At 36.1% G+C, this 25,975-nt stretch overlaps 5 protein-coding genes and 1 pseudogene across 7 annotated transcripts; 4 read left to right on the top strand and 2 right to left on the bottom strand.

Moving 5' to 3' along the window:
• The first annotated feature begins 503 nt into the window (after positions 1–503).
• On the top strand, positions 504–3,475 carry LOC130501931 (uncharacterized). 2 transcript variants are annotated; one of them, XM_056996743.1, is made up of 9 exons: positions 504–997; positions 1,368–1,448; positions 1,535–1,891; positions 1,999–2,134; positions 2,224–2,386; positions 2,486–2,614; positions 2,704–2,898; positions 2,989–3,111; positions 3,232–3,475. In XM_056996743.1, the coding sequence occupies exons 1-9, from the start codon at positions 793–795 to the stop codon at positions 3,331–3,333; spliced, it is 1,491 nt and encodes a 496-aa protein (XP_056852723.1). In that variant the 5' UTR covers positions 504–792; the 3' UTR covers positions 3,334–3,475. The 2 variants fall into 2 exon arrangements, with proteins under 2 accessions (XP_056852723.1, XP_056852722.1); XM_056996742.1 differs by having other exon boundaries at positions 507–997; positions 1,535–1,912; positions 3,232–3,473.
• Positions 3,476–3,833: 358 nt separating this feature from the next.
• Positions 3,834–9,688, top strand: LOC108808880 (nuclear pore complex protein NUP98A). The gene is made up of 13 exons (XM_018580976.2): positions 3,834–3,981; positions 4,596–4,672; positions 4,787–5,089; positions 5,447–6,055; positions 6,144–6,371; positions 6,475–7,172; positions 7,344–7,431; positions 7,509–7,569; positions 7,671–7,809; positions 8,205–8,321; positions 8,405–8,579; positions 8,693–8,731; positions 8,831–9,688. The coding sequence occupies exons 2-13, from the start codon at positions 4,654–4,656 to the stop codon at positions 9,505–9,507; spliced, it is 3,153 nt and encodes a 1,050-aa protein (XP_018436478.1). The 5' UTR covers positions 3,834–3,981; positions 4,596–4,653; the 3' UTR covers positions 9,508–9,688.
• On the bottom strand, positions 9,684–11,287 carry LOC108808888 (wall-associated receptor kinase-like 20). Of its 2 annotated transcripts, none has more exons than XM_018580986.2 (3): positions 10,614–11,287; positions 10,067–10,431; positions 9,684–9,891 (listed from the first exon to the last, which is right to left on the bottom strand). In XM_018580986.2, the coding sequence occupies exons 1-3, from the start codon at positions 11,102–11,104 to the stop codon at positions 9,827–9,829; spliced, it is 921 nt and encodes a 306-aa protein (XP_018436488.1). In that variant the 5' UTR covers positions 11,105–11,287; the 3' UTR covers positions 9,684–9,826. The 2 variants fall into 2 exon arrangements, with proteins under 2 accessions (XP_018436488.1, XP_018436498.1); XM_018580996.2 differs by having other exon boundaries at positions 9,684–9,888; positions 10,614–11,286.
• Positions 11,288–14,144: 2,857 nt separating this feature from the next.
• On the top strand, positions 14,145–15,157 carry LOC108860523 (glutathione S-transferase U17). The gene is made up of 2 exons (XM_018634392.2): positions 14,145–14,521; positions 14,627–15,157. Exons 1-2 carry the CDS (start codon positions 14,201–14,203, stop codon positions 14,987–14,989), a joined length of 684 nt encoding a protein of 227 aa, XP_018489894.1. The 5' UTR covers positions 14,145–14,200; the 3' UTR covers positions 14,990–15,157.
• A 3,671-nt stretch (positions 15,158–18,828) lies between these two features.
• On the top strand, positions 18,829–19,808 carry LOC130501928 (protein IRX15-LIKE-like; annotated as a pseudogene).
• Positions 19,809–20,115: 307 nt separating this feature from the next.
• On the bottom strand, positions 20,116–21,937 carry LOC108843319 (putative pentatricopeptide repeat-containing protein At1g10330). Its single transcript, XM_056996740.1, has 2 exons — positions 21,784–21,937; positions 20,116–21,695 (listed from the first exon to the last, which is right to left on the bottom strand). The coding sequence occupies exon 2, from the start codon at positions 21,689–21,691 to the stop codon at positions 20,312–20,314; it is 1,380 nt and encodes a 459-aa protein (XP_056852720.1). The 5' UTR covers positions 21,692–21,695; positions 21,784–21,937; the 3' UTR covers positions 20,116–20,311.
• Positions 21,938–25,975: the final 4,038 nt, after the last annotated feature.

Genomic DNA, 25,975 nt, shown 5'->3' with positions numbered 1-25,975 from the left:
ACATTACTTTTAATTCATGTTTATGTTTGGATCATATATTTACATATGTTTTTAAAAAAATATATTATATCATCAAGTTATGTCATATTTTACACCAAATTCAACTCAAAATTGCTAAAAGTTATTAATTTATGCAGTTTTATTGTATTTTTTAACCCCAGTTACTTAAACAAATAAATCGAACTCGAATAACGCTACTAATAAAAATAATAGCCAATAAAATAAATGATCAAATTTCATAGTATGAAAATGGTTAATGATGATGATTAGTGTAAGAAGAATTATGTTGAAATTCTCGATTAGTTCTACGGATCAAGTCAGAACCGGTTTAAGATCCTTTCAATGGCTGAAATTAAATAGGGAAATAGACAAAATTAATGATCTTTTAAACTACTCCATACTTTGACACCTTTTCTCCATTTTATTGACTTTCCAAAATCTCCAAAAACCAAAAAAGAATAATATTATATATTTTCTTTTTTAACTGTGTTCTAATTTCTCAATTTTTTTTGTTCTTCGTAAAGAATTTTTTTTTTTCTTCACCAAATAATTAAATCTCTTTCTCAAATATTTTCTCATACCTCTAGATTCGTGGGTTTTTATCATTTATAGTGGATTCGATGATGACAGATTCTATTACAAGACATTGATCAAAGCCAGAGAGAGAGAGAGACGTAGCTCTTTACATAAATTTCTGGGCTTTTCTTTTTTTTTTTCTCTCTCTTGAGAAAACTCGGTGATCCTCCATGGAAATATTGTAGCTAATTCTAATCTAGAGATAGAGAGAGAGAGATGGGAGGTTGCGTGTCGACGCCAAAGAGCTGTGTGGGATCGAAGCTTAGGTCAAGCAAGCCAAGGAAGAGTCGTAAAAGACGAAGGAAGAGAGCGGCAGCAGCAGCCTCCTCTTCTCGTCTCTCTGACGGATCTTTTGACAATCTCGATCATCATCATCATCATCATCCTCGCAACAACAACTTGCCCACTCCCAGTTTCAGAGGTCTCTCAATTCAAATTCTTCTCTTTTTTTTCTTGGTTTTGGTTTGGTCGGTAGATTCGTTTATTGCGAGTCTCCAAAGGTTTCTGTCTTTTTTTTTTCTTTCTCTAATGCTTCATTTATTGCAGTATCTGAATCTTTGGGATTAGATTCTGATTATACAGTTTCTATAAAGCTCTGCTAACTGTTGTTTTGTAAACTAATAAAGTTCGTTATTTTGTAATTAAAAATATTTGTTTTATTGATCAAACTATTGAAGCTTTCTATTTGACGAAATTGCTCAGTTAATCTCATGTGATGTTTTATAATTTGCTTTTGACGTCAGAGAGAAGTAACGTGTTAACTTGATCCTATGGTTTTTTTGGTCAAACAGCAAGTGGTGAAGAAGCATGGTTTGAGTCCAATGCTGCATTTGAAACAGATTGTGACGATGACTTCCACAGCGTCAACGAAGGTTACAAATTTACATTTCCACTTTTTGTTTAATCGATCCTCATCATTTCATGGCTTTTCTGTTTTATGTCTCTTTAATTTTTTCAGATAATTTGTCTTTAAACGGAGGTGAGCGTGTATCAGTTTCGAGTACTACTACAACCACATCATCAGCAACTGGAGACTCTGGTTCGAATTCAAACGAAGCCATGTCGCAGTCAGAAGGTGTTTTGAACGACGACACAAAGCAGCAGCAGCCTGATGATGATGCCATAGATTCATCTGCAGATGAAGGAGGAGGAGGACTCTTGGAGAACTGCAGGATCTTGCCGAGTAACTGTTTGCCTTGTCTGAATCCAATATCTGTTGTTCCTTGCGTTGACAAAAGAAGAGCTCTTAGCTCTAGCCCTCCGAGTTCCAGGAAAAAAGCCTCTCTCAGACTTCTATCTTACAAATGGAGAGAAGGTCATGCTTCAGGCGCCTTGTGTAAGTGTACATAACTTTGATTCATTGGATCTGGCAAGTTGATGACAAATCAATAACTTACTCGTTGTCTCCGAAACTTGTTTCAGTTCTTTCTAAACTGCAGCTGAAGAGACCAATAGCTGGTTCTCAGGTTCCTTTCTGTCCAGTAGACAAGAAAATGCTCGATTGTTGGTCAACTATAGAGCCAAACAGCTTCCGTGTTCGTGGCAAAACTTATTTAAGGTAAACCATTGGAGAGACCATACTGATTTTACTCTTACAACTGTAACCATGTTAACAAGAAGCTATGTTTTTTTTTTTTTTTGGTATAGAGAAAAGAAGAAAGAGTTTGCGCCTAGCCATGCTGCTTATAATCCTTTTGGTGTAGATGTTTTCTTGTCAGAACGTAAAATAAACCATGTTGCACAGTATGTCAAGCTTCCCGTTACTACAACATCCACAAAACTCCCATCTATCCTTATCGTTAATGTTCAGGTATGAACTAGTTCTCTGCTTGATTGTTGGTTTATTATTATTATTACCTTGTTTTGGAATCTCCCCTGATTGTTTTGTCTTGTTCTACATTTTAAACAGATGCCGTTGTATCCGACTACAATATTTCAAGGTGAAACCGATGGAGAAGGAATGAATATAGTTTTATACTTCAAACTTTCAGATAATTATGCAAATGAACTTCCGCTTCATTTCCAAGAAAGCATTCAGGTAAATTAATAGATCGACTCGGCGTAGTTATTTTCATCTTTATCACTCTCTTTGTACTGAATCCATGTTTTTATTTTTAATTGACGTAGAGATTAATAGATGATGAGGTTGAGAAAGTTAAAGGCTTCCCCATGGATACAACGGCTTCTTTCAGAGAACGGCTTAAGATATTGGGACGTGTTGCAAACGTAGATGATCTCCATTTGAGTGGTCCAGAGAAAAAGCTGATGCAGGCTTACAACGAGAAGCCTGTTCTTTCCCGTCCACAGCATGAATTTTACTCGGTGAGAGACCATACTCTTTTAACTGTGTTCTTGATATTAGGAACATGCCTCAGTAAACAAACTAATGGACTTGTTGTTGTTACTTTGTAGGGTGAGAATTACTTTGAGGTGGATATAGATATGCATAGATTCAGTTATATATCCCGGAAAGGGTTTGAAGCATTCATAGACAGACTCAAGATCTGTGTTCTTGATGTTGGCCTCACAATCCAGGTAAGGTTTTGCTACATACATATTTGCTATGTATTATTATTATTATTTTTTTTTTAAAAAGAAAATCATAGTGGTAGTAGTATCGCTTATGTTGAGGAGTTGTTGTGTTTATGAACACAGGGGAACAAACCAGAGGAGTTACCGGAGCAGATACTGTGTTGCGTGAGGCTAAATGGGATTGATTTCATGAACTATCATCAATTAACTCAAGAACTCCTATGACGACTAATAACAACATTCTTTCTTTATCCTCTTGTTTTCCTTTGTAAAAGAACATAGAGCATCCCTTTAGAACCCCCAAACAAAAACACAACAAAAGGGTGATGATTTTCAAGTGAATATATAAAAAAAAATTAGAATCTTAATCATCCAACTTTTAATGTTATCTTCTAGTCAAGTCTTTATTTCATACCTTTTGAGGATGGATAGCAATGGAAGACATAGCTCGCTGCATTCTTTGGTCAACTGATAAATTAAATCTATGGAACGTTTGTAGTTTCTCAAAAAAAAAAAAAATCTATGGAACGTTTGTCAAAATACTAATTTGGTAAAAGAAACTAGTTTAGATTTGTGATTAAGGCCGACATCATCGCTTTTATGTCACTTATTTATATATGGGCTTTAAACAGGCCCAAAAATTACCATAACATGTAGTTGGATTTAAAAAAAAATTAGAATCAACAAATCACACAGAAAATAAAAATAAGAATAAGAATGGCGCATTTTCGCACGTAGACAAGTCCTCGTCATAGAAGAACACAAAAGGCCAATCTTCATCGCTCTGTCAAGTTGCAACTGTCGCGCTTTCATATTTCCGGCGAGATTCCTCCTTACTCCGCCGGTTTTTCCAGATCGAGCTTTTTTTTTCAGGTTCAATTTCTCCGTAAATCTACATACTCCACAGTTTGATTCGACTCCGAACCTATTCGTTTCTCTTCCTTATCGGCGATTCCACTCCTGAACCCTAATTAGATAACAATTTAGACGTTTGGATGCTTCCTCTCTTTGAGAATCGTTTGAGATTATTATTGATTATGCAAATTTCATTTGATTGAAGAACGCCTGACCAGTTTTTAACATGGGATTCATCGTTATTTTCGTGAAATTGCATTTCGATTAGCTCCAAGGTTTAATTGTAATTGCTGTATTGCTCCTTCTATAGTGAATTTTTTTTTCTATCCGCGATTAGTCTCGATTACATTTTGTATTATTCTTGCCTTATTTAGAGGTTCGTTATTGCTGAATTCATTTGTTAGTAATCTGCATAGTTCATAAGTGTTAAAGAGATTCGTCATCTGTCATCTTTCATTTCATTCTCCTCACACACGAACCAAATTAAAGTTGTTATTGGCTTCATATCATGATAATGTTGATGAATTTCTAGCAAATTTATGTATGTTTATTGTGTTTGAATTATAAAACCAGCTTATGTGCTTTTATTAGTTCCGTTGTTTTCTTTCCTAATAGTTCGTTTTCTTTACCAGCGAGAAGATACTATACTTTCTTTTGGCTGGGCCCTGCGTTCTGAAACAATAGAGGAAGATGTTTGGCTCATCTAATCGTAAGTGATTTGATCTTTTATACTTTCTCGTTTGGTTTCTATAGCCTTCTGTTTTGTTATTTCTTGTATAGTTTCTGTAGCCTTCTGACCTTTCTGAAATATTTGTTCTTGTAGCTTTTGGACAGTCATCTGGTACCAGCCCGTTTGGGTCCCAATCCCAATCTATGTTTGGTCAGACCAGTAATTCTAGTAGTAGTAATCCCTTCGCTCCAGCAACACCGTTCGGTGGCACGTCTGCACCTTTTGGTGCACAGACAGGGGGTTCAATATTTGGTGGCACTTCAACCGGTGTTTTTGGTGCTCCTCAAGCCTCCTCTCCGTTTGGCTCCACCCCAACTTTTGGAGCTTCTTCATCACCAGCCTTTGGGAATTCCACTCCGGCTTTTGGAGCATCCCCGGCGTCTTCACCTTTTGGTGGTAAGTACCTTATATGTCTTTTCGTTTCATGGTTTGTCAATCTTCTCATGGATATGAATAGATTTTCTGTCTTTAACATCGTGAAAATATAGATGCCTGCGGAGGTTGCCTTTTGATATTTTCAGTAATTAATGTGCGCTGTTTGTTTCAGTGCACAGTATCCAGTTCTGTGGTTTGTAGAATGTTTGACACTACCAGATTTAATTTCTGTTCACTTTTTGGGTTCTCTTTCTGCTGGTTTTTCTAGATATTTGCCCCAATTTTTGTGTTGTTTTCCTTTCTTTAGTTCAGGTGTTCGTTAGTCCATGTTTTCAGTTTCCCATTTGTGTTTGGGGACTAAGCTCTTTTTTTTATCAGGGTCTTCTGCTTTTGGGCAGAAACCTCTGGGATTCTCTACGCCTCAGTCAAATCCTTTTGGAAGCACAACGCAGCAATCGCAACCTGCATTTGGAAACAGTACTTTTGGTTCGTCCACACCTTTTGGTGCCATGAGCACGCCTGCCTTCGGTGCATCAAGCACGCCTTCCTTTGGGGCTACAAGCACACCCTCGTTTGGTGCATCAAGCACGCCTGCCTTTGGTGCCACAAACACGCCTGCGTTTGGCTCAAACCAGCCTGCTTTTGGCGCCACAAACACACCTGCATTTGGAGCTTCACCGACTCCAGCCTTTGGTAGCACTGGTACCACGTTTGGCAACACTGGCTTTGGAGCTTCTAGCACCCCTGCTTTTGGTGCATCAGCCACTCCTGCTTTTGGTGCATCAGGCGCTCCTGCATTTGGTTCATCAAGTACTCCTGCCTTTGGGGCATCCAGTTCTCCTGCCTTTGGAGCATCTACTACTCCTACTTTTGGTTCATCAAACACCTCATCCTTTAGTTTTGGCTCCTCTCCAGCTTTTGGCCAGTCCACATCAGCGTTTGGCAGCAGTGCATTTGGCTCTACACCATCTCCGTTTGGAGCCCAAGGTTCTCCCTTTAGCATGTACAAACTAATTGTTGTGTTAGACATTTGAGTAAAGGATGAAGAAATATGTTTGAATGATTTGTTTTGTAGGTGCGCAGGCTTCAACCCCAACATTTGGGAGTTCTGGTTTTGGTCAATCACCTTTCGGTGGTCAACAACAAGGGGGCAGTCGAGCCGTGCCTTATGCACCAACAGTTGAGGCAGAGACAGCCAGTGGTACGCCTGCTGGAAAGTTAGAATCTATTTCTGCCATGCAGGCATACAAAGATAAAAGTCATGAGGAGCTAAGGTGGGAAGACTACCAGCGAGGAGATAAAGGTACTCTTTATCAAACAAATCTTCTTTTACATACATCTCCTTAACGCTATATTCTTGTACTTTTTCTTAACAAAGATGGATTCTCTTCATCTTTAATTTTCAGGTGGACCGCTTCCTGCTGGCCAGTCTGCTGGAAATACTGGATTTGGTGTATCAAATGCTCAGCCAAATCCTTTTTCTCCATCCCCGGCGTTTGGTCAGACACCAGCAAATCCAACAAACCCTTTTTCGGGCTCAACGTCTACTAATCCTTTTGCCCCTCAAACCCCATCAATTGCTAGTTCAGGTTTTGGAACGGCTACCTCAAATTTTGGCTCCTCGCCCTTTGGTGTAACATCTTCATCCAATCTTTTTGGGTCAACTTCATCAACTACCACATCCGTCTTTGGATCATCCTCCGCTTTTGGAACACCGACCTCATCACCGTTATTTGGTTCGTCGAGCACTCCTGGATTTGGTTCTTCTCCATCAATATTTGGTTCAACTCCTGTTCAGGGGGCAAATCCAGCATTTGGGAACACTCAGTCATCTAATCTGTTCAGCTCAAACCCCTCCCTTGGTCAGACTGGTTCTGCATTTGGGCAGACTGGTTCTACATTTGGACAAACTGGTTCTACCTTTGGACAGACTGGTTCTGCCTTTGGACAGACTGGTTCTGCCTTTGGACAGTTCGGACAGAGTAGTGCTCCTGCATTTGGTCAAACTAACATCTTCAATAAACCTTCAACTGGATTTGGCAACTTGTTTTCAAGTTCTTCAACATTAACTACGTCTAGCAGCTCTCCCTTTGGACAAACAATGGTGATTCGTTTTTCGTCTTCGTTATTAAGCCAAAACACTTGGTTCTTTTTTTTTTGGTGATGCCTGTTCTCTCCACAGCTAGTAGTGCTTTTGCTTCTCTTCTTTGGCACCAGCTACTGCGCTTCGCTTTTGATCTTATTTAGGCCTTCTAATCTTGAACTTTTTCTGTAGGCTGCTGGTATGACACCTTTCCAATCATCTCAGCCAGGTCAAGCGTCAAATGGCTTTGGTTTCAACAACTTCGGTCAAACACAAGCAGGTACCTCTGTCGACCAAGTCACTGACGTTATCATCTTATTTCTAGATGCTAACTCTTGGTATATTCATGGTGTTAAGCTAATGCAACTGGAAATGCTGGTGGACTGGGATTTTTTGGTCAAGGCAACTTCGGGCAAACGTATGGTCTTTCTGACATCAGTTCTTGCATGACTTTCGTTTCGTGGAAGTTTTGTTCTGCTCTATTGGAGTTTCAATTTTTATCTTCTTTTTTGTTGACAGGCCTGCTCAGCCGAGCTCTGTTGTTTTGCAACCCGTTGTTGTTACAAATCCGTTTGGAACACTTCCTGCTATGCCTCAGATCTCAATAAACCAAAGTGGAACTTCACCTTCAATTCAATATGGAATCTCCAGCATGCCTGTAAGCCTATTATTCTTTCGGCAACACACAGACCGTGCATTTTTACCTTTTTGGTCTTTCCTAAATATAATCAAATAGTTTGGTTAAAGTGTTTAATTAGAGTTTAAATCATTTTTTTAGAAATTTGTTTTTTTCTAGATTAGCTTTAGCTGTTGTCATGGATGCTTACCACTTCACAAATTAAAGTTTTAAATCAAAACTGAACTTATTAATAGAAGTTTGACTCTCTTTCTAAATTAACCATTGTCATCAATGCTTACCATTCAGTATAATAGTTTATTTTCTTCATTCTCTGCAGATTTTCATCTTCATTTCATAAAACTGCTCTATTCACTTCCTACTTGTTCAGTTTGTTCATTTTCTTCTTTGTTCCTATTGTTTGTCTTGCCTGCCAGGTTGTTGACAAACCTGTTCCTGTAAGAATATCATCTCTGCTTACTTCTCGACACCTTTTACAAAAGCGGGCCAGGTTGCCGGCAAGAAAGTACCGTCCTGGCGACAATGGTCCAAAGGCATGCTTCTATCTTGTGAATTTACTCGCACTATATTTTACTCAATCTTGAGATTGGTGTTAAATCAGAAATGGTTTTTGTAGGTTCCATTCTTCGCTGATGACGAGGAGAACTCCTCGAGTACACCAAAGGCAGATGCTCTTTTCATTCCGAGGGAGAACCCTAGAGCTCTAGTTATACGCCCAGTTCAACAGTGGTCTTCAAGGGTCAAATCTACAATTCCAAAGGACCGCCCCAGTGCTCCACCACATGAAAATGGTAAGCTTTTGTTCAAATCTTAGAAAACTTCACCAAGAAAATGGTACTGACTACTGAGTTCAATGATTCCTCATTTCTGGCTAAATTTTAACAATATTATCTGTAAATTTCAGGGAAGAGTCCAGAAATAGCTACTGATGCGGCAAACAACAGTAAGTATATTAAATATGCATATGTAGAAAAATGCTTCATTTCGTTTGACAGTGTTTGGACCATTCTCTCTGGACTGACTTGAGGAGAAATATTCACAGATAACGATAACGGAGAACTTGGTTGTGCTGAAGAAAGAACTCACCCATTTGTCAATGGAAATCAGAAAACAAACGGCACAACAACAACAGACCACGCTGGAGAGAAAGGCCTTCCCTCCAGAACACTAGGCGGACACCGAGCCGGAAAAGCCGAAGTTGTTTACGAGAACGGTGCAGATATCGAGGCGCTTATGCCTAAGCTACGCCAATCCGATTATTTCACCGAGCCAAGTATCCGGGAACTCGCGGCTAAAGAACGGGCGGATCCAGGTTACTGCAGGCGGGTTAGAGACTTTGTGGTGGGACGACACGGTTATGGGAGCATAAAGTTCATGGGAGAGACTGATGTTCGTAGGCTAGACTTAGAATCTGTGGTTCAGTTCAATAACAGGGAAGTGATTGTATACCTGGACGAGAGCACGAAACCGGCTGTTGGGCAAGGGCTGAATAAACCGGCGGAGGTGACATTGCTGAATATAAAATGTATCGATAAAAAGACAGGGAAACAGTTTACTGAAGGAGAGAGAGTGGAGAAGTATAAGACGATGCTTAAGAGGAAAGCTGAGGCACAAGGAGCTGAGTTTGTATCGTTTGATCCTGTTAAAGGCGAGTGGAAGTTTCGGGTCGAACATTTTAGTTCCTATAAGCTCGACGATGTTGACGACGATGAAGCTTAAAGTCTCACCTCAGTGTTAATTCAGTTTGAATGGAGTTGTGCAGTAAGAAATAGTATCATCTCCATCTGTTGTGTGTTTCTTCTAGACCTTTTTTTTACAACAAACCTATGTTGTTTTGTTTTGTTTTGTTGGATTTGTGTATTGTGTCCTTAACTATATATGTGAAACGAATTTTCCTTTTTTTCATTACGAACCATTCCATCCTTGATATCACAGAGAGCCAATAGAGAATCTTATACCATGATGAGATATTACAAAGAATATAGAAAGAAAGCAAAGATTCCAGTCTTTAAACTTTATGAAGTTCATTAAAACTCCTTCAAGGAAGACTCATCACTGTCCAAATAACAACCCATGACAAAGGGTACATCATCCATGCTCCTGCTAATTTAAGGAAAATTATTTTGCTTAATAGTCCAGTAAAAATAACTATTTAATGAAGCAAAAGCTGTTAGCTAAATCAATATTTCATTTAAAAGATGTCTATAAATTTCAAATTTCTTGTTAAAGTTTGTCTGAAACAAAATTGATTGGGAATAGCATGGAATGCGGTGCTTACTTGAGAACCAAGGAAGGAGAATCGAAGCCGAGTTATAAAGGAAGAAGCAATCTGACGTCGTATTGATCCCACCGGGACAATTACAAACGAACGAGCTAGTCTGAGTGTTGTATCCACAAGCACCGTTACTACGCTCGCAGCCACCACAAACGGCAGGGTACTCATCGAAGACGTTGAACTTGTACTTGAGTGCGATTCCATAGTTCCAGTTTTCCGGGTGAGATTCTTGGGCCGGACCAAGATTGTAGAAACCGGAGTAAGACGAGCACCGGAGTTTCTGTAGGTCCATTTCAAACGATGGTCCGAGATCTAGTGGTACGTAGACGCAACAAGTTGATTCTTGGAGGTTTATTAAACTAATGGCCCTATAAAATCGGAAAGTTAAACCGGGTTCAGATGTTAGATGACCAAAATGATCTAATATACTTTATCTATCACTAGTTACTTAGAGCATCTCTTATCTTATGTGATCCGCTTTATATTTCGGTTTAGATAGAACCAGTAGCCTGGTTTAATTTATGTTGGTTAAAGAGGAATGTTGGTTTACCTGCAATTAGAGTACAAGAAGTTGCAAATGGAGGAGCTTTGGCGGTCACATAGAGAGACCCGTCCGGTACTGTTACTTAACGGCTTGAAAACAGGGGATTCGTCAACAGAACAGTCAAGGAGCGTAAAAACGGTGTCGTCGTGGAAAGAAAACGGAGCGTCCCAATCCAACCCGAATCCTTGGCTGGGTCGGGTACATGCACACGTGGACATTGACGAGTCAGTGACGTAGATGATTTGCTTGGTGTAGTCGACGGAAGTGATAGGGTAGCAGCCTGTGTGGGTTGTGAGCGTTAAAGTCTGTTGGTCTGGGTCGCACTTGATGTAACGTGTGAAACGTGAGTCACCGCAACCAGACCCGGTTCCAAGTGGGTATTTGATGGGTATTTGGCCGCATGTTTTTAGGCAGGCTTGTGAACAGACTCGAGAAGAAAGGAAGAAGAAAATAAAAAGGATAAACAAAAATAAGGAAGAAGAGTGCTTCAAACCCATTTGCTAGACGTTTTAGAGAAAGAGGGAGAGAGCAATGTTAATTTTTACTTATGAATTGAGTGTGTGAATGTATCCTAATCATATAGATGCATGCTAAAGATGAGGAATATATAGAGTTTTGCAGACAGATGAACACTTATATGCAAATGTATGCATATATGTCTACAAATATTCTTACCCAAAAAGTATCCTTATATTTGTATTATATAATTTTTTTGTGTGTGTGATTTTTGGTTGGATGTCTATATGCATATCTTAAATTAATCCCGAATGGATTACAGCATTAGATGATTTACTTGCATATACAATTTTTTGTTCGTGAAGAACATTGGATTTTAATGTGAATATGTTATAAAGTAATAATATGCTTGATTAACATACACAAAATATGTTTTTTGTGCTAGTACTAGTGGTGGTTACAATATAGTTTCTGTACATTTAAATTTTTTGTAAGACTAATATCTTTCTTAAAATGACTATTAGTCTTCCTAAGTTTGAATTGATGGTCTAACGGACTCGTTTGAGTGTGTAGAAAAATTCAGCTAAAGATTATATTGTTTTCAAAAGAAATCCATTAAGTTTGTGAAATTGATGGTCTAACGGACTCGTTTTCAGAAATATGTGACAAGAATGATAAGATATACTTAAACCTTTGAAAGTGTAGTTAAGTGTATAGAAAATTCCCTTTTGGTGTATAGAAAAATAAATCTGAGAGCATATTGTTTTGAAAAGAAATCCCTTTTGGTGTCCCAAACTAACCAGAAAATAAGGCCTAGAAGATATTACATAATTGCAGAGCATCATCAATGTCAAGCGCCCACTCACACTAAAGCTCCCACCCAACCAAGGAAAAGAGCAGGCAGAACGGAATAGATTCAGCGGAATATAATAAAGAAACCTAAAGGCTAAGTTAAAGTTTCTCAAAAAAATATTCTCCAACTTTAGTTTGTTTTTAATTCATTGTTGTATGATAATGTATTTGAAGTTATAACTAGTGAAGATATAATGGGTCTTGCAAACGCATTATTCTATTTGGTATTCTTCTCAAGAGACTGTTCTGGAAGCCGATCAACTTTTTAATGTATAAAGATAGCTGGTGTAAGGAAAACTTATCACAAAAGAATAAATGAAAAAAGAGTAACGTCTAGCTTACATTTGATGATAGCAACTAGACTATACTCACTCGATCATTTTTTTTTTTTGCAACACATACTTATTTCATGGAAACTAACATATAGCTTTATAAGTTATTAGAAAATGCATCCAGTACAAATATTGAAAACATGATTAGCCAACACAAATATTAAATGTACGTATATATAGAGCAACTAAAAAAAAATCTTATTTTTTCACAAAAGAAAATGATTATTATTTATCTATACTAAATGAGAATATGACATGTGTGTTTGGATAAGTGAATTTACTCGAATGGTAGGAGTCAACTTTTACCATAGCCCTGACACACAATCTCTTATGGGCTCCCATGATCTTCTATATCCTTTTTTCATAATTCTATTTTTGATCAAAACTCAAAATTCCAAGTTAAATTCTCACTCCTCTTCAAAACTATATCCTAACCTCTCTATGGATTAGTGAACCCATGAGCAAGTATTTAACTTCTATAGCTTTCAAATTTGAAAAAAAACATTTTAAAATCGTTTTTAACCATATTTTGATGATTTTGTGAAACTATGAAAAAACAGTTTTTTTTTTATTTTTGAAATATTTTTATTAAATTCTATAAATCAAATAAAAAATATTCACGTTTCCGATTTAGTTTTATGATTTTTCGTTAGACATATAAAATTAAAAAAAAAAAAAACTGTCTAATAGAGATTGAGGAGTGAAATATAGGGGTACAAAAGGAATTACCTCGAATGGTAGATTTGTATAATTGTATTGTATGTAACTATCCTTTAAATATAGTTTCACTTGTTTCACAATATCGCAAAATCGCTAAAACGAAGACATACATCAACCTAATCACATACTCTCTCCGTTCCTGAAAGTAAGATTTTCTAGAGTTTTCACGTTTATTAAGATTACAATAAATATTTGCCAACTTTAGTTTACTATTTATGTTTTATACAATTTACAATAACCATCTAACCAATAAAATTTAATCTATTCAAATATTCACAATTAATGATCCTCAAAAGTATACAAAAGTACCTTAAAAATATAGAAAATCTTTCTTTATGGAACAAAAATAAAATCCAGAAAATCATATTTTCAGGAACATAGGCAGAACCGGGCTTGACCCTATACTTGCGAAACATTTGAATGGGGCCTCCACTTTTGTGGGGCCCCTTTTTTAAATAAATTTTTTTTTTTGTATATGCTAAATATATAAATGTTTAATGTAAAATAGTAAGAAAATGATAAAACACAGATTTTGAAAACTATAATTATATAAAATTGTTGGGGCCCCTTTTGTAAATAAAAATATTTTTTTGTATATGCTAAATATATAAATGTTTAGTGTAAAATAGTAAGAAAATGATAAAACACAGATTTTGAAAACTATAATTATATAAAAACAATTTTATAATAGACTAAAATGTTCTTTTTAATTTTTAGGTAACCAAAAAATATTTTATCTTAACAAATAGTTTTAAATTATTTTTTTTATCATAAAAATATCTTTAAGAAATTGAAAATTAGATAAAAAAAATTTGTTTTGGATAGGGCCCCAAAATTTCAGGTCCGGCTTTGAAGAGAGGGAGTAAGTACAAAGCTCTTAAATGGTCCCACCGAGAGAAAGCTACCTATGCATGAAATACAAATGTGAACACGTGAATATGAAACAATTGTCGGTGTGTTTATGGTTTCAGTTCACACCAAGCATCCGAACAATGTGAATATGTAACGCTCGCCCCATAATAAAGTGATGGACCAACATTTCAACGTTTTCCCAACCGTTTAAGACACATGTCGAACTTTAACTGGTGCGTCTTCACCTCCATGAAATTTCGAAAGCCTTACGTTACGACCTTACCTACCACCTCTTCTCTTCCATATAATGCCCTACAATCTACCACTTAAGCTTCAACGTGTTGAACCAATTCCTTCTCTGTTCTTGATCTTGAGGTGAAAATGGCTAGCGACGAAGTGAAGGTGATCGGCGCATGGGCGAGTCCTTTTGTGATGAGGCCGAGGATTGCTCTGAACCTCAAGTCTGTTTCCTACGAGTTCCTCCAGGAGACATTTGGTTCTAAGAGCGAGTTGCTTCTTAAATCAAACCCGGTTCACAAGAAGATTCCCGTTCTGATTCATGCTGACAAACCGGTTTGTGAATCTAACATCATCGTTGAGTATGTTGATGAGACTTGGAGCACATCTGGACCGTCCATGTTACCTTCTAATCCTTATGACCGAGCCATCGCTCGGTTCTGGGCTGCCTATATTGACGAAAAGGTTTCCCCTCTTTTACCTCCACCACAAATTTCATTTTTAGTTTCATGTCATGAGATAATCTTATCTTTTTTATATGTGTCCGACATTGAACATGAATGAATGAAGTGGTTTCCCTCTCTAAAAAGTATCCTACAAGCTGAGGGAGAAGAAGAGAAGAAAGCTGTGCTAGCTCAAGTGGAAGAAGGGACCGCGCTTCTCGAGAAGGCCTTCATCGATTGCAGCAAAGGAAAACCATTCTTCAACGGTGAACACGTCGGTTACCTCGACATTGCATTCGGGTGCTTCCTTGGTTGGTTGAGAGTCACCGAGTTGGCAGCTGGTCATAAAGTTCTTGATGAGGCCAAGACTCCTTCTCTATCCAAATGGGCTGAGCAATTTTGTAACGACCCTGCTGTGAAACCTGTCATGCCCGACACTGCAACTCTGGCTGAATTCGCTAAGAAGATCTTTGCCAAGCCTGCGGCCTAAGTTGATGGTTGTGGTCCTTGTGTATTTGTGGGATGAGTTCTTGCAAGAATAAAATGAGAGTGATAGCACTTATTTATTTATGTTTTAATTTTATTTAGCATTGTTGCTAAGTGTATTTGGGATATTAAGTTTGTGTCAGGCTTGGAATGAAATAATTTTATATATGTAGATTGAGAAGTAAGAAAATAATATCTAATAAAATCCAGCACTGAAAACTAAGAAAATCTAATATGGATATTATATAACCAAAATAACAGAAAGAAGAGAGTAAATATGACAAGAAGTTATCTTATAAGATTTTCTAAATAATTTCTTTAACATTTTGTTTCTCTACGAATGATGTAGTTGTTACCTAATTTAATTATATAACTAATTCATAAAAATGGAGGTGCTATAAGTAGTGAAAACTATCACTAAGTGGCTAATTATCACTAAAATGTTCTATGATGAAAAGGTGAATAAATGACAAATAACTTATCATGAAATTAAGTGTTAATATTTTTATTGGGCTTGTATTAATTACCAGATAAATACTTAGCTCAGCTGGGTACATTTTATGTACACAACATATATAGTAAACCATGATAATCAGCTGGGTACACAAAATCTTTTTTTCTAATCTTTTGTAAGTAGAAACCTCTATTTTGTGGAAAAGCTCACATGTTCGGAAGTTGATCTCATAAACAATGACAAAGTAAAAATTCTTGTTAGTTAATGCAATTATTTTGGAAACCTTGACAAGGTGATGACATTTGTTCAATTGCATAGATTATATAGCAAACGACCACCATTGGTAAACAACATATACAATATTGTTGTTTATAGAAAAAGCTTCTCTATTTTGTGGAAAGGCTGAATGGTTCAGATTTTGATCTCATAAACAACTACAAAGTAAAAATTCTTGTTAACCATGCAATTTTTTTTTTGAAAACCTTTATAAGGTGATGACATTTGTTCAATTGCATGGATTATAGCAAGCGACCACCATTGGTGGTAATTTTCATATTTACATGCATTAATTAAGCTATCTAACATTTTGTTTATGAAAGTACTGTTAAATTCTTTTATGGTTTTCTGTTTGTTCTATCATGTCACATTTAGCATGAAAATCACAAAGATATAAAGTTTCTAATTGAAAATGGAGCAGATGTGAACAAAAAGATAACTCATAATTTATTTATTTTTTTGCATTTTGGAAATTTAAGACAAAATATGTTTTCCTCTTGCGCTTATAACCAGATATGAATGGTATGTATCCTTTGCAGGAAGCATTGGAAAATGGACGTGATAGTGTTGTTAAAATTCTTACTTCAAAATGTTGCCTCCTTGAAAATGATGATTGTTATGAGTTCATTGCAAAGAAAAATTAGAAACAATCTTACGTTACTTTGAAAAATTTTAAATCATATTTTCTTTAGAAATATTTTTTCTCTATTTTCTACAGAGTGATGTAATTTAAATTTAGTTATATAAAATAATTTACACAAAAGTATTTTTCTTTGATAAAATTTTAAGGATTTTAGAGAATGAAAATACTCAGAGTGCTTAATTATCACTAAAGTGTTCTACAACATAAAATGAATATATAGTAAATAGCTTATAATAAAACTAAACTTATTGAGCTTCAATATTGTTGATGGAGCTGAATTGAAGTTAATCCAAATGTTGCCTGTTCTTTTTAATGGGATTCATGAATATATAGTAAACTAGAGTCGGCCCGCCCTACGGGCGGGATTCTTATTTAAAATAATATCATCAACTAAAGTATATGTATAATAAACATTGTTTGAATTTATTTTCTATAATAAATGTAGTAACGCTTCTTGCACAGATGTTTTCTGTTTGTAGAGATCACAACTTGTTAGGGATTTGAGCCTGGCCATGTTGATTAAATACTCGACCGAGTAATTTAATAGCTTAAATTTCAAAAAGATAAAACTATGTGAATATAATCACTTATAATTGTTTTTTCATGCTTAAGCTAGCGTGAACAAAAAGAAAATCATTTGCCGAATAATTTAAAAGGCCAAATTCCAAAAAGAAATTACGAAAAAGAGAACACTACGTGTATATAAACATTATTATTTTAAAAAATATATAGTAAATTTTCATAGATGATATCCTTTCTTTTTACTTTATTTTTGATTTTATGATTTATATATCTATTTAAAAAATATATTTTTTGTTATTTTGTCTTCTTCAGAAAATAATTAACCATCTGAAAGCAATATTAACTTAATTGTACACACTAAAGAACACAATATTCTGAAATATGAAAATAATTCAAATTAAGAAGTATATACTGGAATATGTTTTTATTATATCATATTCACATGGTTAATTTTGTATAATAAAAATAACTTTTTTGAAGAAATAATATACCTACTTTCTACAATTTATTACAATCCAACCAGAAAAATAAAGAAAGTTAGCATGTATCACAACTTTTGGAAGATATTTTACTTCAATCAAATTCCCACTTTTCATTTTTCTTTCAAATTTTATTTTGAGTTAGTGAGACGATCCAAAGACCGATTGTTTCTTGAAGTTTCCTAATCTACGCAGAAACAAAGCAAAGTATAAGTGTCATGATAAATTTTATATTTCCTATGCAAACAATTAAACTTGTGTAGGCGAATTAAATACCTCTGATCATGCAAGTTTAATCTCAGCTTCTAGGAGCAAGGATAAAAGTTCAATTGAAGGCGTGTCATCATATCTACGTGCCGACATGGACCCTTCTTGAGGTGGGTTCTGCAGTAAACTGAGCAATCATTGATGCTCTCTACTTCGTATTAGTTTTATTGATTTATAGATTCTGCAAGATTGTTTTTTGTGTGTAATTTTAGTATTAAAATTAAAATTGTAACATTGCAAGAAAAAGAAAGTTTTATGGAGAAAGATTTCTGTATGTTATGTTTTTTTTTCTTTTCATTTGGTGACATCAAAGTAGTGATTTCATTTCAACATACTGAACAAATAATTTCATAGTGAGCAAGGAAACTAAAAGGAGAAAAAAACAGCAGATCAGTAGTGAATCCACTTGGGACAGGTTCAGGAGGTAAGACAGGTGTGGCCGTTGTAGTTTCTCCTACCATCCCAATGCTTGTTTCAGGGGCTCCCCTGGTCACACCTTGAGAGAGCTTTGTTATCACAACTCCAGCTCCAAGAATATCATGTGTGAGGTCGGTATGATCATTGTCTGAAAATTGAAAACTTCAAGATCTAAACACATGTAACGACCATCAAAACAGCTTGAGAGCTCCAAAGCAGAAACCAGTAAAAGATTCAACAACTAAAAATATTCAAAAGCTAAAGAATTTAGTTACCTGCTCTCATTCTTTTAGATGAGTAATTTTTCATAAAGAGAAGTCAATAATATACCAGAGGTATATCTTCAAGGCTTCAGGCACCAGTCAGAAAACCAATCTACATGTCCAAGAAAAACATTTTTATCAATTAGATTCACACAAATAGAAACAGAGACAAAAGCGAAGAGAAGAAAAGTAGAAGATAACATCGTAGTTAAAGCAATCAGTTATACAACTTACATAAGTTCATGTGGCAAGGTATACACAAAACGAAGAATCTTTTGCAGTCATACAAAGAAAAAAAGAGAAAAACTAATAAAGTTTAAACTCTTTTGCAAAACTTTTGTTCAAAAAAAAATCATCAGTCGCATGTTCACATGAAGATCAAATTATCCATAAACAATACCTTTCGAGAATGGATTCAGTCTACTTAATCAAACACGGAGGAACACTTGCCGGACTTCAGATCGGAGAAAAAAACCTCTAATTAGCCATATCAAAATCAAGCAGAATGAGATAAAAAGAAAGATGAGTTCAAGGTGAGAGATCTTACATCTATTTATACTAAAAATCACACCGCCTCTCGGAACCAAAGAATGCTTTGAAGACACATCGTGGAGGTGTGAATCAATGGGATTAAAGAGTGGCCATTAAGCAGACCGTTTCACGCCAAGAGAAGAATCGCAAACGACACCACCTTCGCCGTCGAGACGATCTTCGTAGCTTCGATGAAGCGTGTTAGGATTAGTTCACGTCCAGCCCAAGAATGACACATCGAAGAACCCATTACAATAACACAACAAAGCCCAATATCTGTACATTAATGAAACGGTGCGTTTAGAGGAGAGGGGCATGCGTCTCAGAAAATCAACGACCACCGATCCTCGCCGCACTTCTCCACTACACTTCCTTATCACCACCAAACACCTCGACATCTGTCTCGGAACTCTCCGACATCTCCACCGTCATTAACTCCAAAGGCCCCACCTGCAACCTCCTCGGACTTTCCCACGAATCTCTCCTCCAAAGATCTGTGAATCTCAAAGCCGTACAATCTTCATCGACGGAAATTCTTACGCCGTTTCCGAATTCGAACAGAACAACCCTGGAGTTGAGGCTTATGACATCGTTTACTTGACCCGTTCAGAATCTGTTGTTCTCCGATGTAATTTGGGTATGGTTCAGAATCTGTTGTTCTCCGATGTAAATTGGGTATCAACGACTTACCCAACTTTGTGTTCGAGATCGAGTAGGATGTGATTTTGATTGATGGACCGCGTGGGTACGCCAGAGATTCACCGAGAAGGATGGCTCCGATTTTTAAGTCAGCGGTTTTGGCGAAGATTAAAGATTCCGGTGAGAAGAGGAAGACGACAGGAAGAGAAGAAAGAGAGAACAGAGACGAAGTGCTGCGTTTTGGAAGTAGGACAGGTGTCATGCTCTCAGACTTCGAATTTCTGACATGGAATCCTAGGTGGCAGAAGGAGAGATCCAACCTTTCTTTATAGTAATAGATAGCTTATAATAAAACTAAACTTATTGAGCTTCAATATTGTTGATGGAGCCGAATTGAAGTTAATCCAAATGTTGCATGTTCTTTTTAATGGGCTTCTTGGGTTAGTGGAGAGTCATCGAGTTGGACTCCAACCATATACCACCAAAACTCTTTGTCTATTCAAAATTTCAAATGGGTAGAGAGGCTAATGTGGTGAACCATTGTGAACCATTTCATGCCCTGACTGAGAAGCTCACAATTAGCAAAGAAACTCTTTACTAGTGCATGCAAGATTCGTTACAACAATATCCATTGGCTCGTGAAATAAGAAACTGGTGTACTAGGACGTAAGTTATATCCCAGGTCAGTACAAGCACTCCATAATAATGAACTTAGCGAAGCAAGAGTTTCACAGAAACATAAGTGAAAACTATCACATTTACTGACCCAACATGTACTGACCTGAACAGAGATTACACAGTAAGAAACAATTTTTTCTCACTTCTCATGCCAGCCTCAAGACAAGACACTATATGCAGGGATTTTCCGTATTCCAGCTTCTACCATGACCTTCCTCATCTCCTCGGCTTCTGCCCAATTGTTCCCCAAAGCCTTTAGTGTTGACAACTCCACGTACTGACCACAGTGCTCTGGCTGCAGTCCAATAAGCATTTTCCCTACTTTATCCCCCAATTCAGCATCCTCATGAATCTTGCAAGCACCCAAAAGAGCACTAAGAACAGAAGCATCAGCCCCCAACGGCAAACTCTTTACGAAATTCACAGCGTCAACCAATAGTCCAGCTCGTCCGATGAGATCAACCATGCAACCGTAATGCTCTGACGTCGGATCGATCTTGTAGTCCCTACATACGGAAGTGAACAGCTCGATACCTAACTCCACAAGTTTAGATCGAGCACAGGCCGTGAGCACCGCAAGCAAAGTGATCCCATTCGGATTCACGTTCCTCGATTTCATCATCTCAAACATCTCTAACGCTCTCTCAGGTCTACCATTGGCAGCAAGAGCTGAGATCATCGCGTTCCAAGCGCAAACCTTTTGATCGTAAATCTGATCGAAAACGATCAACGCCGTCTCCAAGTCACCCCCTTTCCCATACATATCAAGCAAAGCGGTCCCTAACGTAGCAGTGAGGATGATCTCTCTCCTCATAACGTAACAATGAATCTGCTTCCCTAGATAAACACCTCCTTGATCTAAGTTAGCACAGGAAGAAAGCACACTAACCAAAGTAGCTTCGTTGGGGGTTACTAAACTTATCATCTCCCTAAAAAGCATTACAGCTTTGGAGTGAGAACCGTTCTTACCAAACCCGTTGATAACAGTAGTCCAAGAGACCACATCGGTTACATCCATTCTCCGAAACAGCTCGAAAGCAGAGTCCATCTCTCCGTTTCTTCCGAAAGCATCAAGCATAGTGTTGCAAGCAACAACGCAAGGATCCAAGATCTCGTCGAACATCTTCCTCGAGCTTCGAGGATCACCGACTTGGCCGTAGAACTGAACGAAGGAAGTCGGCACGAACGGGTCTTGTAGAACGCCGCGTTTGAGAGCTTGGGAGTGTAAGGAAACGCCGTAGGAGACAGAGAAGGAAGAGGAAGCTGCTTTTATGAGGGAAGGGAAAGTGAGGTTGATGGGTTTGACTTGGTTTGCAAGCATGTGGTTGAAGAGAGACAGAGAAGTGTTGTAATGTCCTGTGGTGAGATGGGATCGGATGAGAGTGTTGTAGACGAACTTGGTCTTCCGGCTAGAAGGGAGCAATGCGTTGGTGATGAGCAGAACAGAGTGGATCTGTTTGATCTGGTTTGAGGAGGTAAGGAAACGTTGGAGAAGATGAAGCGCGTCATCGAGAGACAGAGTGAAACTCGAAAGCATACAACTTGTTCAAAGATTAAGCAACAAAGAGGCAGACTTTAGTTTGAAACCCAGAAACAGAGAAAGAGGAGGAATCAAGGAGTGATGCTTACTAAGGTATAGTTTGATTAGGGCGTGCGTGTATCGAATCAGGAGAAACACTCGTCGTAGAAGATGAACAAATCGAGACGAAAGTTTTCTACTTTCATCCTTAATAATCTGACGAGAGGGAGCTCCGACCAAGCAAACTTGGAGTCTTCACTGTCAAATTGGTTAACCAACTAGGGTTGTTCGGTTTGGTATTGGTTTGATCCCATTTTATATCGGTTTTGGTTAAATGTATAATTTGGTAGAGTTCTCCGGTTTGGTGTGGTTTGATCCAAATTTTATATTTTTGGTCAAGATATGATCCAATTTTATATTCGATTTCAGTCAATTGTATATCAGTTGGTAAACCAACTAATGCTAATATGTTTTGGTATGGTTTGAATCCAATTTTAAGAGAGACACAGATTTGAGAGACCGGGCGCTGGAGAGATGGTTAATTCTGCTTTTATCTCCTTTTGTAATTATTTTAGTTTGATCAACTTATAAGACTGGCGAAAATCGAATTAAAAGTTTATCGTAAAAAATAAAATTTGGGAAATAAGCCAATATTTATGTTGAAATTAAAGATATAGACAAAATTTATTTTATTAAAATAATAGACGGTAACACAAATCAAAATTTAATATATATTTGTTCTTGACTTAAATGATATCTGCAAGTATTAGATGTCAGTGTAACAATCACACAAAAACTTACTTTCACTCGCTTGTATAGAAAAAAAATATCTTTGAAACTTTCGGGATAATAATTAAATGATATCTGCAAGTATTCAAGTACATGTCAGTGTTGTAAAAAAAATTGTCTTTGACTCGCTAATATAGAAACTAATTTAATAGTATAAGATTTCCAGTCACCAAACCAAAGTTATATATACATGTAACTTCTCTTTAGTATCCACAAAATAAAGATATTTTCTCAATACATTTCACACAAAAAAATAGTATGGGTTCTACAAAAACTTTGATGACTTGCTTACTCGTAATAACATTAGCAATTTCGTTGTCTAATCTTAACGTTCCGGTCTCCGGTATGCTTAGAATACAACTAAAACTTTTTCAGTTACCGTTAATAATTGAAAAAAGCAATAGCTAACCATATCAAATTTGTAATACCATTCGTTTGTGTTTTGATACATATTTAAAAATGGATTCAATAGTTTTGTTAAAATTTCTACCGTGTGGACACGTTATATAATTGTTCTTGCTGATAAATTATATAATTGTATATGTAAAACTACTAAAATACGGGATATATCGAATGAAATAATTATTCTTTATGTCGGTTTATGTAGGTTCCGAGACAGAAAAATTCTCATATGACTACTGCTATGCTTTGTGTACAGTTTACACCTACATACGCATGGTTTGAATGTCAAAATGACTGTGCTGAAAAGGGCTACCATTATGGAGAATATGCTTCTCCTTCTCCTAAAGTGCCTAAGAAATGTTGTTGTCAAAAGTTTTGAGATATATATTGGGCTTTTGCATCTCGTGTTTCTTTATGATAATGTGATGAAATAAAACTAACTATTTACTATATTATTCGTTTTCTATATGAAACTGATTTTTTCATCTTTAGTATAGAAATTGAAGATTGGTTTGATTTGGTACGTTTATGGTATGAATTTATGAAGGTGTGTGGGTGTCTACTGTGTATATGTGTGTATGTTAATTCACAAGATTCACAACAAAGCTATACATGTTTGTGTGTCCGGTGCTTTTAACTTCCACGACTTGCATAATGTGCTTTGGGAGAGCTGAACTAGCTACGACATAAGAATTTGACTAGAAGAAAAAAATATAGGCAATCTAAACATCATTACCAAGTGATTGTCAAACCGAACATTGCAACTCTAGTGAAGATACAAATAAGATAAATAAAAACTAAACCAACAGAAGCAATACAAAACCAAAATATATAAGAATATAGTCTAATGTACGATGAGCTGCTATTGACTTAAGATGATCGGGTCCTCCATAATTAGTAGAAGAACGTATCATTGAGCATCTTAGCGCCCTAATAGTGTGGACTAGTTGCTATTATCTCAAGGTCTTGAACTGACTGAAAATCTGACTGTGGAATCTCAAGATTATGCTTGTATGCTACTTTGCCAATTCCACTGCCAGGATAACAGCCGGATCTCATCTGAGTCGATGTATGCCGGCCAAAAGCATGCTTGTTCACTTCTCGTCTCCTACTCTCACTTTTTCTGTATATATATAAAATGTTTAATATAACAAATTTGTATATCAAATATTTTATATATATGTTTTTACAAATATTATTGTTATCAAATTAATTTATGTTTACATATAAATTTTAATAAAAATATATAAAAACATAAGTAAAACTTATATAAAATATAAGTAAAAATTATATAAAATATAAGTAAAATATAATCTAAAGGTAAATTTTGTATTAAAATTGATTTTAGTAAATTACAATTGATTATAGTCAAAATATTAATGATAGTATTTAACAAATACGGATATACAATAACTTCATAAAATTATCTTTAATAAATATTAATAGAATTGAATTAGTTTATAAAATTTTCATGATATCTTATATTATTATTTTTATATATGTGACATTAAGAATAAATATATATGTTAACTAGTATTGGAAAACCAGTACGTACTACAAAAGAAACATAAATGACAGACCATCTGAGCCACGAGCGGATCGCTTTTCAGGATCGTTCAAGATCGAGTGACCATGCTTGAACAGGCGAGCCCTGAGCTTACGAACGAGACAAGGATACTCCCAAGGGCCTCCTCTTCCATTCTCGAGTTGGCTCATCAACTCTGTCTCTTCCGGATCTTCATCACCATCTCCCTTCACTTTTGTCAATTCCCTTCCCTCTCTAATTTTTTTTTAAATTTCTTTTTTTCTCCACGGAGAAGAAGACGTTCACGCGTGAAGAACCGCACACAAATGTACTCCTATATATCACTGGCTCTCAGGACATTTCTCAACTTCTTATGATCCTGCTTTAATTCATGTATCTGCTTTACGTAATTTCTATTGGAGAAAAAGAAGAGAAATGCCTTTTTACAAGCATGGTAATACATACAAATTAAAGAGGAGAAGATTCGTTAGACCTTAATAAGCAACTGGAGCTATAATGTTATAGTTGCTTTACGTAATTTCATTCAGTGCATGCATTGTCTATTTAACTGGTTTCATCTTTATTCAATTATTTGTATAATAATAGACAAAAACTACTTTCATAAAAAAGAAAGACAAGGACTACATCGATAGCATGCAAACAAATATACAAAATTAGGAAATGTGATTCTCATTAGTTATTACTCGTATAATTATAAACGTACCACTCACGCTTTTATTGATATTTTTTTCTTTGTCAAAGAAAATTAGGCATCTCTTTTTGTAGTTCTAAATGATTTGAAATCAGTCTTTGCTTTGAAATTTGTTTCAGTCATATTTACCTTACGTGATCAAATCCCCGAGTCGTATTGTTGAATTGTATTGGTATTTTTAACCTCCTCCCAACTTGGCTACCTTATAAAATATTCGAGTTACAGAAGATATTGATAGAGAAAATGGAAATTAAAATATAAACACGATAGTCAGAGAATGCTGATACCGGAAGTAGTTTTAATTTAGTTTGTTAGTGGGGATCCACTATTTTTAATGACTTTTTTCTGGAAACAGGGGCCTTCGTTTTCTTTAATTACTTAACTACACATGTATAAAGATTAAAGACATTTTTTGTTTACTTTCTTGTTCAATATCCCAAAATGGAAACCCACGGACGATCATGCTTCATATTTTCCCTTTCTATACAGTTTTCTGGTCTGTGTATTAATTTATTTTCTAATTACTCTATTAGAAACAGACTTTTATCTCCAAAAACAAATAAATTAAAGAAAACGATGAAGGGATCCCCAATAATTGATGCTTTTACATTATATTCTCTGAATTAAAGTCACCAATTCCTGACTTTGAACCGTGATTAATCACATAAAATCACACAAAAACTTAATTAGAAATGGTAAAGTAGATTCGCATGGTGCAATAATCACCGAAAACTTAATTTGAAATAAAATAGCATAATGACATCATTTCTTGTTTTTATTTCGTTTCTTATGTTTCTTATATATTAAAATGAGAAGATATTAAACCTTCGGATTTACAAAATATTTAGAACATCTCCAATGATATTTTTTCGTT

This window comes from Raphanus sativus, unplaced genomic scaffold (genome assembly GCF_000801105.2).
Source record: "Raphanus sativus cultivar WK10039 unplaced genomic scaffold, ASM80110v3 Scaffold0335, whole genome shotgun sequence".
Taxonomy (NCBI): Eukaryota; Viridiplantae; Streptophyta; class Magnoliopsida; order Brassicales; family Brassicaceae; genus Raphanus; species Raphanus sativus.
This window is presented reverse-complemented; position numbering and strand designations above follow the sequence as displayed.